Source organism: Nycticebus coucang, chromosome 9 (genome assembly GCF_027406575.1).
Source record: "Nycticebus coucang isolate mNycCou1 chromosome 9, mNycCou1.pri, whole genome shotgun sequence".
In the NCBI taxonomy this organism is placed as follows: Eukaryota; Metazoa; Chordata; class Mammalia; order Primates; family Lorisidae; genus Nycticebus; species Nycticebus coucang.
Genome location: NC_069788.1, coordinates 53,623,561 through 53,639,167, shown reverse-complemented (window position 1 = coordinate 53,639,167; position 15,607 = coordinate 53,623,561). Strand labels below are relative to the sequence as shown.

Genomic DNA, 15,607 nt, shown 5'->3' with positions numbered 1-15,607 from the left:
CTTTTGAGCTAGATAAGTTTAAGTTAGAAGAATTCTGATTGTACATCTCCATAGTGTAAATACTTATCCTATCATAAGGATAGGATATGGGCTTTTGTGCTAGATAAGTTTAAGTTAGAAGAATTCTGATTGTACATCTTCATAGTGTAAAGACTTATCCTATCATATTTGAATCATTACGAAATAAGAATAATATTCAATTTTTACAATTGGCATGAGAATTAATAATTAAGTGAGTTTACTGTATATGAAATACCTATGTTAATACCCAAATGCATCAGACATTTAAAAATCTTTGCTTTCTTTATTCCTTTCTTTTTGTATGTTACGCAAATGAAAATTTCGGTGTTACAGAGACATAGCAGGTTGTTATCTATGCATGGAATCATCACCCCAGGATACCTATATGGATGTATGATTTCAGATTCAAAGATAGTAATGGCCTGTGGTTTAATAGTTTGTTTTTTAGCTCCAGAATGAACCAGAGTTGAGATCACTAAAGAAAGTGTCCTGTATTTTACTTTACCAGGTTCATCTTCAGGACACAGTTACCTACAATTTAATTTTAATTTCCAATCTTTGACTATGTTCTCTACAAATGGATTTGGCAAAATATTTTAAGAGTTCTCCTTGACAAGAAACTCTACCTGACTGAGAAGAAATCCAGTGATAATGGGGACCAAGATAGCTGCTGTTTGTGAAAATCCTTTTGAGACTCCTGTGAGGAAACTGGAATACCTGTGGGGGACAAGAATTTTCCAGGATATATCCGGAGATCTTATAGTAACCTTCATCCTTGATCTGTGTACGAATCCATAATTCAATTATATTTTTATAATTGAACACAATTACATCCGAGGTCTGACATTAGTTCATGAACTTGCCACTGTGCACTTATATTGGCAGCATTGTACAAAGAACTCAGTAAGGTTTTATCACCTAGGTATATCAGTTTCTCACAGCTGGGTTTGTGTCAATGTGTGACCGTGTCAATGTGTGGCAATGTCTTGTGGAGTGGTGTTTTACTATTGCTATGTGTTTTTGTGTGCTGTTGTAAGAATGTTGGAGCTTGAATTAGAGTAATGGGAAAACATTAAATTTCTTGTTAAATTTGGCAGGCATGAAGTGAAATCAGGGACATGTTAGTTCAAGTTTATGGGGGTAATGCCATGAAGAAAATGGCAGTGTACAAATTGATTCAGTGTTTTTCTGAAGGGAGAGAAAGCGTCAAAGGTGGCCAGGAACAAGCAGAACTGACAAAAACTTTGCAAAAATCCATCAAATTGTGGGTCAAAATTGTCAGCTGACTAGGCTCAGCACCTGTGGCTCAAGCGGCTAAGGCGCCAGCCACGCACACCTGAGCCGGCGGGTTCAAATCCAGCCCGGGCCCGCCAAACAACAATGATGGCTACAACCAAAAAAAAAAAGAAAATAGCTGGGTGTTGTGGCGGGTGCCTGTAGTCCCAGCTACTTGGGAGGCAGAGGCAGGAGACTCGCTTGAGCCCAGGAGTTGGAGGTTGCTGTGAGATGTGACACCACGGCACTCTACCCAGGGTGACAGCTTGAGGCTCTGTCTCAAAAAAAAAAAAAAATTGTCAGCTGACTATGAAAACCTTAGCAGACAGAGTAAACATTGATAGAGAAACAATTAGGAAAATCTTTTTTTTTTTATTATTGTTTGAGATTCACTGAAGGTACAAAGAATTAGGTTACATTGTATTGTTAGATAAAGTCCCTCTTATAATTGAGTCCCACCCCCAAGAGGTGTGCCATACACCGTGACCCTCCATCCCCCACACTCTTCGCCTCTCCCTGTTCCCCCATTCTCCTACCCACCCGCTTGTATTAACTCATCTACTGCCTTCATCTTAGAATTGAGTACATTGGATTCTCGCTTCTCCATTCTTGTGATGCTTCACTAAGAATAATGTGTCCCACCTCCATCCGGATTAATATAAAAGATGTAAAATCTCCATCTTTTTTAATGGCTGAATAGTATTCCATGGTATACATATACCACAGCTTGTTAACCCATTCCTGGGTTGGTGGGCATTTAGGTTGTTTCCACAATTTTGCAATTATAAATTGAGCTGCAATGAACAGTCTAGTGCAAATGTCCTTATGATAAAATGATTTTATTTTCTTCTGGGTAGATGCATAGTAATGGGATTTCAGGATAAATCGAGAGGTCTTTTCTGAGTTCTTTGAGGATTCTCTATACTTCCTTTCAAAAGGTTGTATAGAGATACAAAGATTGCAAAGATTAGTTTGCAATTCCACCAGCAGTGTAAAAGGTTTCCCTTCTCTCCACATACGTGGCAATATCTGCAGCTTTGAGACTTTGTGATGTGGGCCATTCTTGCTGGGGTTAGTTAATGTCTCAAGGTAGTTTTGATTTGCATTTCTCTGATGATTAGGAATGATGAGCATTTTTTTGTGTGTTTGTTAGACATTCATCTGTTTTCTTTAGAGAAGGTTCTATTCATGTCTCTTGCCTAGTGATATATGGGACTGTGGGATCTTTTTTTGTTGATTAATTTGAGTTCTCTTTAGGTCCTAGTTATCAAGCTTTTGTCCAATTCATAACATGCAAATATCTTTTTTCATTCTGAAGGTTGTCTATTTGCTTTGGTTGTTGTTTTCTTAACTGTACAGAAGCTTTTCAGTTTAATTAAGTCCCATTTGTTTGTTTTTGTTGTTGCTGCAACTGCCATGCAAGTCTTCTTCATAAAATCTTTCTCTAGGCCAATATCTTCAAGTGTTTTTCCCAAACTTTCTTTGAGGATTTTTATTGTTTCATGCCTCAGATTTAAATCTTTTATCCATCTTGAGTCAATTTTTGTAAGTCATGAGAAGTGTGTGTCCAGTTTCAGTTTTTTACATGTAGTTATCTGGTTTTCCCAACACCATTTATTGAATAGGGGTTCTTTTCCCCAATGTACGTTCTTATTTGGTTTATCAAATATCGGGTGGCTATAAGATGTTAGTTTCATCTCCTGGTTTTCTATTCTGTTCCAAATGTCAATGTGTCTATTTTTGTGCCAATACCTTGCTGTTTTGATCACTATTGCCATGTAGTATAGCCTAAAGTCTGGTAGGATAGTGCTCTTGGCTTTGTTTTTAATTATTAAGAATTGCCTTGGGCATATGGGTTTTTTTCTGGTTCCATACAAAATGAAGGTTCATTTTTTTCCAAATCTTGAAAGTATGATGATGGTATTTTAATGAGTATTTCATTGAATCTGTAGATTGCCTTTGGAAGTATAGATATTTTGACAATATTGATTCTTCCTAGCCATAAGCATGGTATGTTCTTCCACTTGCTATTTCTTTTCTTAGTGTTTTGTAATTTTCTTTGTAGAGATCCTGCACCTCTTTTGTTAGGTATATTCCTAGGTACTTCATTTTTTTTGAGCTCCTGTGAAGGAAATTGTGTCCTTGATTAGCTTCTCATCTTGGCTGTTACTGGCATATACAAAGGCTACTGATCTGTGGACATTGATTTTATATCCTGAGACATTACTGTATTTTTTGATCACTTAAAGAAGTCTTGTGGTTGAGTCTTTGGGGTTCTCAAGTGTTGGATAATATTGTTGACAAAGTAATAGTTAGATCGTCTCTGCCACCATTTTGGATGCCTTTTATTTCCTTCTCTTGCCTGATTGTATTGGCTAGAACTTCCAGCACTATGTTGAATAGAAGTGGTGATAGAGGACAACCTTGTCTGGTCCTAGTTCTAAGTGGAAAACTTTCAGTTTTACTCCATTCAGTATAATATTAGCTATGGGTTTATCATAGATGGCTTTGATCAATTTAAGAAATGTACCACCTATGTCTATATTCTTCAGTGTTTTAATTAGAAAAGGATGCTGAGTTTTATTCGTTGCTTTTTCTGCATCTATTGAGAGGATTATATGGTCTTTGTTTTTGCTTTTGTTGATATGGTGGATTATGTTTATGGACTTGTGTATGCTAAACCTGCCTTGCATCAATGGGACGGCACTTACTTGATTGTGATGAATGACTTTTTACTATGTAGCTGTAATCTATTGGCTACAATTTTACAGAAGATTTTTGCATCTATATTTATTAATGAAATTGATCTGAAGTTCTCCTTTTTAGTTGGGTCTTTTCCTGGTTTTGGAATCGGGGTGATGTTTGCTTCATAGAACATGTTGGGAAAGATTCCTTCCTTCTCCATTTTTTGGAATAATTTCTACAGCTGTTCTTTGAAGGTCTGATAGAATTCTGATGTGAAGCCATCTGTACCAGAGCATTTTTTTGTTGGGGGATTTTTTTATTGTTTCTTTGATCTCAGTTCTTGAAATTGGTTTGTTCAAGAGATCTATTTCTTTTTGGATAAGTCTAGGGAAAGGGTGCAATTCTAAGTATTGATCCACTTCCTCTACATTGTAAAATTTCTGGACATAGAGTTTCTTATAGTATTCAGAGATGATCTCTTGTATCTCAATGGCATCTGTTATTTCCCCTTTATTGTTTCTGATTGTGGTTATTAGAGATTTTACTTTTCTGTTTCTAGTTAATATGGCTAACAGTTTATCAATTTTATTTACTTTTTTTCAAAAAACCAACATTTTTTTTTTTGTTAATTTTCTGAATGAGTCCTTTGTTTTCAATTTCATTCATCTCTTATTTAATTTTGGTTATTTCTTTTCTTCTCCTGGATTTGGGATTGGATTGTCTTTCTTTTTCCAATTCCATAAGATGATTCATAAGTTTGTTGATGTGTTCGCTTTCTGTTCTTTGAAAATAGGTATCTAATGAGATAAATTTCCCTCGAAGACTGCTTTTGCTCTGTCCACAAGTTTTAGTTACATGTTTGAGGAATTTAACAATTTCCTCTTTTGTCTCTTCCTGAACCCAACTATAATTCAGCATAATGTTGTTTCATTTCCAAGTGTTGTGTGGGGATGAACATTTTAGTTGGAGTTGAGTTCCATCTTTATTGCCTTGTGGTCTGAGAAGATACAATGTATAATTTCTGTTGTTTTAATTTTGCTGAGGTTTGATTTGTATCCTAGGATGTGGTCTATTTTGGCATATGTACCATGGGCTAATGAGAAAAATGTATATTCTTTAGCTTTGGGATGGTGTGTTTTGTATAAGTCTATTAATCCCATTTGTTCTAGGGTCACATTTAAGTCCTTTGTATCATTGTTTAGTTTCTGTTTAGAGGATCTGTTCATTTCTGTCAGGGGGATGTTAAAGTCCCTGACTATTACGGTGTTATGGGACATCATATTGCTCAGACCCATCAAGGTCTGTTTAATAAATCTGGGAGCATTTAAGTTGGGTGCATAAATATTTAAAATTGAAATGTCTTCTTGTTGACCAGTTCCTTTGACCCGTATAATGTGTCTATCTTTGTTTTTCTTAACTTTAGTTGTTTTAAATCTGCTTGTATCTGAAAATAAGATTGCAATCTGTCCTTTTTTCTGATTTCCATTGGCTTATCCCTTAACCTTGACTCTTGATTTGTCCTTCAAGGTTAGGTGTGTTTCCTAGAGACAGCATATGGATGGCTTGTGCTATTTTATCCAGTCAGCCAGCCTGTGCCTCTCCAATGGTGAATTCACTCCATTGATATTTATTGAGAGAGTTGATTAGTGTGGTAGAATACTATTAATCTTATTTGGTGAGTCTGTTATGTTGTTATATCCTTTTTGCTATTGCAGAAGCTAGGTTTTGACCTTTAACTTCTGGTATTTATTTAGCTGGTGGTCCATTGTGATGGTCAATGTGGGAATAGGTCTAAGTATTTCCTGTAGAACAGGTATATAAACACTGAATTTCCTCAGTGTTTGTATATCTGCAGAAGATTTGATTTCTCCGTCACTTTTGAAGCTTAGTTTAGCAGGATACAGAATTCTGGGCTGAAAATTATTTTGTTTAAGAATGTTTAAGGTGGATGACCATTCTCTTCTGGCTTAGAAGGTTTCAGTTGAAAAGCTGCTGTCATTCTAATGGCTCTGCCTCTGTAGGTCAGTTGGCGCTTACTCCTGGCTATTTGCAAAATTTTTTTTTTTCATCTTGTCTTTGGACAGGTTCATTACAATGTTTCTTAGAGAAGCTCTTTTTGATTTGAGATGACCTGTGGTTCAATATCCATCTGAAGGGAGTGTGTCGGGATCTTTAGTAAAAATTGGGAAGTTTTCATTTATAATAGTCTCCAGTAAGGTTTCCATTCCTTTGAGACAATCTTCTTCTCCTTCAGGAATGCCTATTATTCATATGTTTGAATGCTTCATGGAGTCTCATAGTTCTCTAAGTGACTGTTCTGCTTTCTCTCTCTTCTTTTCTGCATCTTTGACTACCTCAGTTAACTCAAACACTTTATCCTCTAGTTCTGAGGTTCTTTCTTTTCCATGGTCTAACCTATTTTTAATACTTTCCACTGCATCTTTACATTCCCTGATCATCTCCTTCATTTCCTTAAGCTTTGCCATATCCTTTCTATATTCTACATATCTCTCATCTGACTTTTGGTTCTGTCTTTCCATTTTCTCATCCATTCCCTTTATTGTCTTCATTATCCATATTTTAAATTCCCTTTCTGTCAAATCCATTATTTCTTTACAGGTTTAGTCTTCTGCAGTAGTTTCCTCATGGTCCTTTGAGGAAGTTGCTCTGCTTTGGTTTTTCATGTTACCCAGATTTTTCTGTTGGTTCCTCCTCATGTGTTCTTTCTTTTTGTTCATCTCTTTTCTTCCTTTTTCCTTCTCTCTTCCTCTTTTGTTTCAAATTACTTTTTCTCAGAGTGTGAACAAAAATACAGAAGTCTGTAGCCAGACATTGCAGCAACACCTATGGTCTCAGCTACTTGGGAGGCTGCGGCAAGAGAATCGCTTAAGCTCAAGAGTTTGAGGTTGCTGTGAGCTGTGATGACACGGCACTCTACCAAGGGAGACATAGCGAGACTCTGTCTCAAAAAAAAAAATAAAAAAATAAAAAATACAGGAGTCCTTGCTTTTAGTAGGAATATATATGTTGCAATATGCTGTAAGGACACCATGTGGCGATGCGGTTCTTTTAGGTGATGGAGAATACAGCTGGAAACCTCTGTGGTTCTTATTTCCAACTGAGTTGCCCTCAGTGATTGCCTGATTGTTTCCTCAGCATTAAGACCCCACCAAGTTGGGATCTTAAAGCTCTCCAGAATCCTTCAGTGGCAGATCTCATAGTACCCCCTGACTCCAGTTCTCATGGGGTGAGGAAGTCCCTTAGCCTGTCCCAAGAATGAGTTTTGATTCTGGCAGGCAGAGCTAAGACAGCTGTGTTTTAGGCCCCTGCTAAGACCTTCTCACAACCTTCCCACAATGGCAGTGCCCTGGCCACTGAGACCTTCCCAGTGTGACTGTTTCACCATCAAACCAATGGCAAATCCACTCCAACTGGTATTCAAATCTGGTTGTTGTATACTGTTTGAGTCTGCCTTCTCTTCCAAGCTTCTGCTCAATGGGTATCTTCCCCCCAAAGTCAAAAACTCTGGAAAGGCTTCCTCCTATCCTTGACCTCCGTGGGGGGGTTGGGGGGAAGACTGGCCAATCTGAGCTGGTTGTAATTACTTGCCTAATGAGTCAGATTTCTACCACTCCAGATCACACTCTGTATCCAGCTCATCACCTCCTCACTGTGCTCCCTGAGCTATGACACTGGGTAAGGTCCCAGCAGTGGGGATGGCTGTGTTCTCTCTCCTTCTCCAGTTGTACTAGGAGAGCTCAGTTGAATGATCCTTCTGGTTTGCCATCTTGCTCTGCCCCACAATTAGGAAAATTTGAACTGAACATCTTGACATAAGAAAGGTGTGTACAAAAATGATCCCGAAGGAGGTCACCAATTAACAAAAGCAAAGAAGAGTCAAAGTTTGCCAAGCTCTTTTGAAGAGGCAAGATGATGTTTTGGGCCATGTTATTACTAGTAATGAAACATGGGTGTACCAATACAGCCCTAAAACAATGAGTCAACAGTCAGAAGGAAGTTGCATCAACAATTGGCTGGAAGTCAGCCAATTCTCCATGACCAAAAATGTTCCATCAGTCCAAGAGTCAAAACAATATTGCTAACTTTTTTTATATAAGAGAAATTGTTCATTATGAATTTGTACCATCTAGATAAACAATTAACCAAGTTTCATATCTGGAAGTGCTGAAAAGGACACAAGAAAAAGTTAGATAAAAACCACCTGAACTTTTTGCCAACAACTCATAGCCCTTACATCACAACAATGCACCAGCTCACATGGCACTGTCTGTGAAAGAGTTTTTAGCCAGTAAACAAATAACTGTATTGAAATACCCTCCCTAATCACCTGATCTGGTCCCTGATGACTTTTTTCTTTACTCAACATAAAGAAAATATTAAAAGGAAAACATTTTGATGACATTCAGGACATCAATATGACAACAGCTCTGATGGCCATTCCAGAAATAGAGTACCAAGATTGTTTTGAAGGGTGGACTATGTGCTGGTGTTAGTGCATAGCTTCCAAGGGGAGTACTTCTAAGGTGACTGTAATTATAGTCAGCAATAAGGTGTGTATCACTTTTTCTAGGATGAGTTCACGAACTAAATTGTCAGATCTCATAATTATACTTTGATAATTATATCAAAAATAACTTTTACTGTGTATATTCAATGAGAGGCACTATGACAAATTAATACCCCTCCCCCCAAATATCTGGGAAAAAGGCCATAGTTCCCTCTGTGGTCCTTGCTTATGATTTATTCTTTTGTAAAGTTTGAGGACTCAGAAAGCTGCAGTCTAAATCTTTTTCAGAAAATGTGAAACTAATAGTGGAGATAAGAATCCTACCTTGGAGCAATATCTAAGGCATTGACGTAGATCCCTGCTTGGCACAATTGGCTTAGTCCACACGAGATTGTCAGAAAGGTAATTGTTATGATATAGTTGGAATTAATATAGGGCAGGGCCACAATGAGTGCTGAAGCGGGAAGATTTCCTAGGAAATGAAGAGCACACAAATTAAACAGTGAGATGCATCATTTGGTTGTTGCATGCCATGTGAATTATCCAACTCTCAAGTCCTGTTCTTACCTAAAACTGTGGCAATTTTCCTCACAGTGATGAGCCTAAAATTCTTGGTCAGAAGGAAATCTGCCAGATAGCCTCCTAGGATAGCACTGATCCAGGCACCAATTAAAGGGAAGGCTGCTAAGACTCCATTCTGAGGGGGAAGGATTAAGTAAGTCATCATAATAAAGGCAGTGAGACTACAACTCTTATTGCTAAATCACTGAGATCATACTTTCTTAGGAAAATCAGTAACCTCTTAAATCATATTCCCAGAAAAGTGTTAAATATTAGATTGTTTTTGACATAAGAGATATATTTCTCAAATGGAATGATTTTTTGAAGGCAGAGTAATCAGTGAGTCATGCAAGAGGAAAAGGGACACAGGGAAATTACTCACATCTCTGATGTTAACATTGTACACAGAACTGATGTAAGTTGGTGTGTATACAATCAGTATATTAAGTAACCAATGATGGCTGAAACAGCAAAAACAGAGGGACCAACAGGGTAGGGATTTGAATATAGCCTTGATGGGAAGAGACTGCTTAGAAGAGCTGACCTGAAAACAAATTTACTTAGTCAGAACAGTAAGATCTGAGAAATGTTTACATACTCTTATTCACCCTTAGAAATCCAGATGCTGACACAAGGTCTCCAAAAAGAGTTAGAGTCCTTACGTGTACCTGCTGGTCCAAGAAGGATATGATGTATTCTTTTTCTGAAGTGCTTATCCATGGGTGAGAGATGGGGTCATCATAAACCAGAACAAACCAGAGGAAGCAAAAGACAAAGCCAATGCCTCCTGCAAACACAGGGTAAAATTTGTAACTGGACTGATTTCTGCCTTTCATGTGAATTTCTTTTATGATGGACATTTTCTGGTATAAGTCCTGGGAAAAGCTCTTGTTCATTATATCCCCTTTTCATTTCTTAAACCATTCACACGACTATCACAGCTAGAATGCACCCATTTCTTTACATTTCTTGTTTATTTGTGTGTGTAGAAATCACATACCCAAGGAATGGATTGATACGTCAATCTTTTTAATACTAGCGATTCTAATAAGTGTATAGAAACCACTAATTGTGATCTCTGTTTGCATTTTCCTAATGACTAAGGATGCAAACTTGAGCATCTTTTCACATGCTTACTTTCCCTTCTATATCATATTTGGTGATATGTCTTTGCCCATTTTTTAAATTTTATGTGTGGGTTCTCAATAATTTTGAGAATTATTTATACATTTTGGATAAATCATTATAGATGGGTTTTTCTAGTACTTCCTTCTTGTATCAACTTGTCTTTCAATATCCTAACAATTGCCTATTGAAGAGGAAACATTTTTAACTTTGATGAAATCATTTATTAACTTCTTATCTCTTTTTTCTTAGTGCTTAATGAATTTTTTTTTTTTAAATCTTTGGAGATTCATTGAGGGTACAAAGGACCAGGCTACATTAATTGCATTTGTTAGATAAAGTCCCTTTTATAATTGTGTCCCACCCCTAAAAGTTGTGTCACATACCATGACTCCCACCCCCCTCCTTTCCTCTTTCTGCTCTCCCCTTCCCCCATCCCCCACCATGTACTAGGTCATTAATTGTCCTCATATCAGAATTGAGTACATAGGATTCTTGCTTCTCCATTCTTGTGATGCTTTACTAAGAATAATCACATTCTTGTGATGCTTCACTTCCATCCAGATTAATACAAAAGATGTAAAATCTCCATCTTTTTAATGGCTGAATAGTATTCCATGGTATATATATATATAGAGAGAGAGAGAGAGCAGAGCTTTTTTTTTTTTTGTAGAGACAGAGTCTCACTTTATGCCCCTTGGTAGAGTGCCGTGGCCTCACACAGCTCACAGCAACCTCCAACTCCTGGGCTTAAGCGATTCTCTTGCCTCAGCCTCCCAAGTAGCTGGGACTACAGGCACCTGCCACAACCCCCGGCTATTTTTTGGTTGCAGTTCAGCCGGGGCCGGGTTTGAACCCGCCACCCTCGGTATATGGGGCCGGCGCCTTACCGACTGAGCCACAGGCGCCGCCCTAGCAGAGCTTGTTAATCCATTCCTGGGTTGGTGGGCATTTAGGCTGTTTCCACCCCACATTTTAGCAATTGTAAATTGAACTGTGATAAACAGTCTAGTGCAAGTGTCCTTACGGTAAAAGGATTTCTTTTCTTCTGAGTAGATGCTCAGTAAGCATGCTTTTGGTATTATACATGTATTTAGGAAATCTTTGCCTAACCAAAGAGCAAAGATTTTCTTCTTTTTGTTCTAGAAAGATTTTTATTTTTCTTTCAGATTTTATATTTAGGGCTGGGATTTATTTTGAGTTAGTTTTTGTATATGATGTAAGGTATAAATCGAATTTAATTTTTTGCCATATGAATATCAAATTTTTGAGTACCATCTATTAAAAAGACAGCCTGTTTCCAATGATTGCACTTTTGTCAAATATCAGCTTATATTATATGTATGAATGTATTTATGACTATTCTTTTTCATTGATCTGTTTATTTTTATGCTAATACCACACTGTCTCAATGACTGTAATTTTATAATACCATCACCCCTAAAATCACCATACATAGGGAAAATGGGAAACTGTAGCTAAATATACCTTTACTTACAAAATATTCATTATAAAATTTTACAAAGAGGTGGTCAACACATAGATAATATTTTGTAATGACTATTTTATAAATAAAGGTACATTTAGCTACAATTTCCCATTTTCCCCACAAATGGGGCAAGTTTAGTTGCAATGTGTGGGACACCCTACATTTCTTGACATCAGGTAATAATTTATATTCAGTGTTGTAATTTATATTCAAGGTTGTTTGGCTATTCCAGAATCTTTGTATTTTCATAAGAATTTAGTTTTCAGTGCATACATCTTTTATGTGTTTTGTCAGATTTATCCCCATGTTGTATACTTTTTGATGTGACTGAAAATGGTTCTGTTGTCTTTAATTTCAATTTCTAATTCTTTAGGTTTTTGTATGTCTTTGTTCTGTATTTTTAAAATATTTTTTCACTTGATCTATAATTCTAGGTTGACAGTGGTTTTCTTTATTCTTTCACTACTTTAAAGATATTGTTCCACTGCCTTCTCTCTTGAAGTATTTCTGACAGGAATGCTGCATTTATTATCTTTGTTCCTCTGTCTAAAACATGTCTTTTAGCTTTAGCTGCTTTTGGATTTTCTCTTTGTCACTGGTTTCAAGCCATTTGATTATGATGTAACTTGGTGTAGTTACTTGTACTTGAGCTTCATTGATTTATTTTGATTTGTGAGTTTACCATTTTCTTTCTTTCTTTCTTTTTTTTTTTTTGAGACAGAGCCTCAAGCTATCGCCCTGGGTAGAGTACTGTGTCATCATTGCTCACAGCAACTTCCAACTACTGGGCTCAAGTGATTCTCCTGCCTCCGCCTCCCAAGTATCTGGGACTACAGGTGCCTGCCACAACACCCAGCTATTTTTTTGCATCCATCATTGTTGTTTGGCCAGCCCAGGCTGGATTTGAACTCACCCACTCACGTGTATGTGGCTGGCGCCTTTGCTGCTTGAGCCACAGGTGCGGAGCCGGTTTACCATTTTCATCAAATTTGGAAATCTTTTGTACATTATCTTTTCAAATATTTTTGTTGTTTTTGTTTCCCTATCTTACTCCTCTCTTTTGGGCATTCCACCACTTACTGAGGTTCTTATGTTATTATTATATTTTTCTCTGTGTGGCTCATTTTATATGGTTTCTATTGCTGTTTTTAAGTTCATGATTTTTTAAATGTTGTATCTAATCTGTTATTAATTCTATCCAGTGCATTTCTCACATATTTCACTTTTCATTTCTAGAAGTTTGATTTGGATATTCTTTATATTTACTATGTTTCCACTGAATTTTTTTAACATACAAGGTTATGATATAGTGCAGTTATAACTATTTTTAATGCCTTTGCTAATTCTAAAATTTCTGTCAGTTCTGGGTTAGTTTTGATTGATTTATTATTCTCTTCATTATAGGCTTTTTTTCTGCTTTTCTTCATGGCTGGTAATCTATGGATGGAGTTAGACTTTACTAATATCTTGCTGGTTGCTGAATAATTTTATATTCCTATAAATATTTTTGAACTTTGTACTGGGATATAATTGGTATAACCAAATCATGTGGAAATGCAGTAGAACTTCTGTAAGTTGACCACCCAAGGACCTATAACAAACTGGTCAATATATGGAGGTGGTCATCATAAAGAACTAGGCCTACTATACACATACATATATGTAGTGCATTGTCTGTCTATGAAAATTAGGTCAACTTGGGGAGGCGGAGCAAGATGGCAGCCAAGTAACAGCTTCCTTGCATCTGGGCACCGTGAGACTGGGGATATAGGACTCCAGGCATCTCTGGCTGGTGGCATCTGCCTATCATCACCCCTGAGAGGATACAGGGAGTCAGCGAGAGACTTCTGGACCCCAAGAGGAGGACTAAAACAGTGGAAAACCAGCAAGTGGTTGCGTGTGTTCAATCCGTCTAAACCCGCCCGCAACTGTAAGTTCAGTAGCAACGAGACTGCAAACCAGAAAGGCCTTACCTGTGAACTGTTTTGGTGTCTTTGGACATAGCACTCAGCTGAACTGCCTTGGGGAGAGCCTGAGCGGGAGTGTGGAGAACTTAGGCCTTTGTCTAGGGCCCCAGTCTGAGCTGCTGAGCCAGACGGAGCTAATAGTGTTTGGCTCTGGGTCACAGGCAGACATTGTGAGCGATCTGCCCCGGCAAGCTCCGCCCTCAGGGTCGCAGAGCTGGAATTGGGTGGGAGCTGGTAACCCAGCGACCAAGTAGCCTAAGGGCGGGATCTGAACCGCCTTGCAGCCCTAACCCTCGGGGGCAGAGGGAGACCAGTTTTGACACACAGGGTAAGTGGATAGCCACTTCAGCAGTGATTCCAGGACAAGCACTTCCCTGAGAAAGCTTCTGCTCAGTAAGTGAACAAGTTCAAAGTGCCTTTTAAGTGGGCTGCAGAGAGATTTAGGGTGTCTACCTGCTGGGGTTTGAGAAACTAGCAGCCTCCAGTCGTATCAGAACTGTGATTAACATCTCATACCCCAGAAGACCACGTGTTGCCCAGACAATATTCAATAACATATATATACTGCCTTGTTTTTGGTTGTGTTTTTTTTTTTTTTTTTTTTTTTTTGGTTTGGTTGTTTTTTTGTTTATTTTGATGTTGATGTTGTTTTGTTTTTTAAGTTCAACCTTTTCCATACAGATCCTTTTTCTTTCTCAATTTTTCTAGTTTAATTATAATTTCCCATTGCTGCCTATTTCAATAATTAAAACTTCATTTTTGTTAGTGTTTCTACCGCTATTATTTGTTTTTTCCAGCCAATTTTATCCCATAAAGTTTTCTGTTTGCTTGTTTTGGTTTCATTTATAGCATTTTTGTCTTTCCTCTCTACTTGGTGGAGGTGGGGTACTGTGTCTGATCAGGTTAGCAAAGAGCTGCTGACCTCAAGGGAACCACCCAACTGGGCACCCCCAGAAGGTGTTTTATTTTTTTAAGGTTGTACCAAAGTACCCTACTGTACACCTATATTGCTCTGTCTCCCTCTTTCTGTGCCTCTCTTTTTTTTGTCAATATTCCTTTTACCCACCCCCTCTCCTTTCTCTATTTTTCTTTTTTTTTCCTTATCACTCGGTCCTCCTTTCTTTCATCCCTTTTTTGCTCTTAAACCTTCTCACCCTTCTGGTCCTGTAACCCTTAGTCCACAGGCACGAGAACTTAAAGAGCAAGAGGAAGTGAAAGGAAAATTAGGGCAAGGAAACAGATAAAAGAAATCACCCATGAGGAAGAATCAGCAGAAAACTCCAGGCAACATGAAGAAGCAGTCCAGAACAACCCCGCCAAGGGACCATGAGGTAGCTACTGCAGAGGATTCCACCTATACAGAAATGTTAGGAATGACAGAAAGGGAACTTAGAATACACATGTTGAAAACAATGAAAGAAATGATGGAAACAATGAAGGAAACTGCTAATAAAGTGGAAAATAACCAAAAGGAAATCCAAAAACAGAATCAAATCAGAGATGAACGATATGAAGAATATAAAAAGGATATAGCAGAGCTGAAGGAAATGAAACAGTCAATCAGGGAACTTAAAGATGCAATAGAAAGTATCAGCAACAGGTTAGACGACGCAGAAGAAAGAATTTCAGAGTTAGAAGACAAAGTTTATGAGATAACTCAGATAGTAAAAGAGGCAGAAAAGAAGAGAGAGAAAGCAGAACATTCACTGTCAGAATTATGGGACTTTATGAAGCATTCCAACATACGAGTTATAGGAATTCCAGAAGGGGAAGAAGAATGCCCCAGAGGAATGGAAGCCATACTAGAGAATATTATAAAAGAAAATGTCCCAAATATCACCAAAGATTCTGACACACTGCTTTCAGAGGGCTATCAGACCCCAGGTCGCCTCAACTCTAACCGAGCTTCTCCAAGACACATTGTGATGAACCTGTCCAAAGTCAAGACAAAAGAAA

The 15,607-nt window shown here is 37.8% G+C and overlaps 1 protein-coding gene across 4 annotated transcripts in view; it reads right to left on the bottom strand.

Annotated features, from left to right (window-relative positions):
• The window catches only part of SLC17A3 (solute carrier family 17 member 3), a 46,982-nt gene that overhangs the window by 734 nt on the left and 30,641 nt on the right, over positions 1–15,607 (bottom strand). For 2 of the 4 annotated variants that reach the window (XM_053601452.1, XM_053601454.1), the window contains 5 exons: positions 9,733–9,857; positions 9,453–9,614; positions 9,077–9,206; positions 8,834–8,981; positions 648–738 (listed from right to left, as the gene is read on the bottom strand). In XM_053601452.1, coding sequence (XP_053457427.1) covers positions 648–738; positions 8,834–8,981; positions 9,077–9,206; positions 9,453–9,614; positions 9,733–9,857 — 656 coding nt within the window. Of the gene's footprint in view, positions 1–647; positions 739–1,497; positions 1,571–8,833; positions 8,982–9,076; positions 9,207–9,452; positions 9,615–9,732; positions 9,858–15,607 lie in introns of those variants that run through there. The other 2 variants (XM_053601455.1, XM_053601453.1) reach the window with 2 other exon arrangements.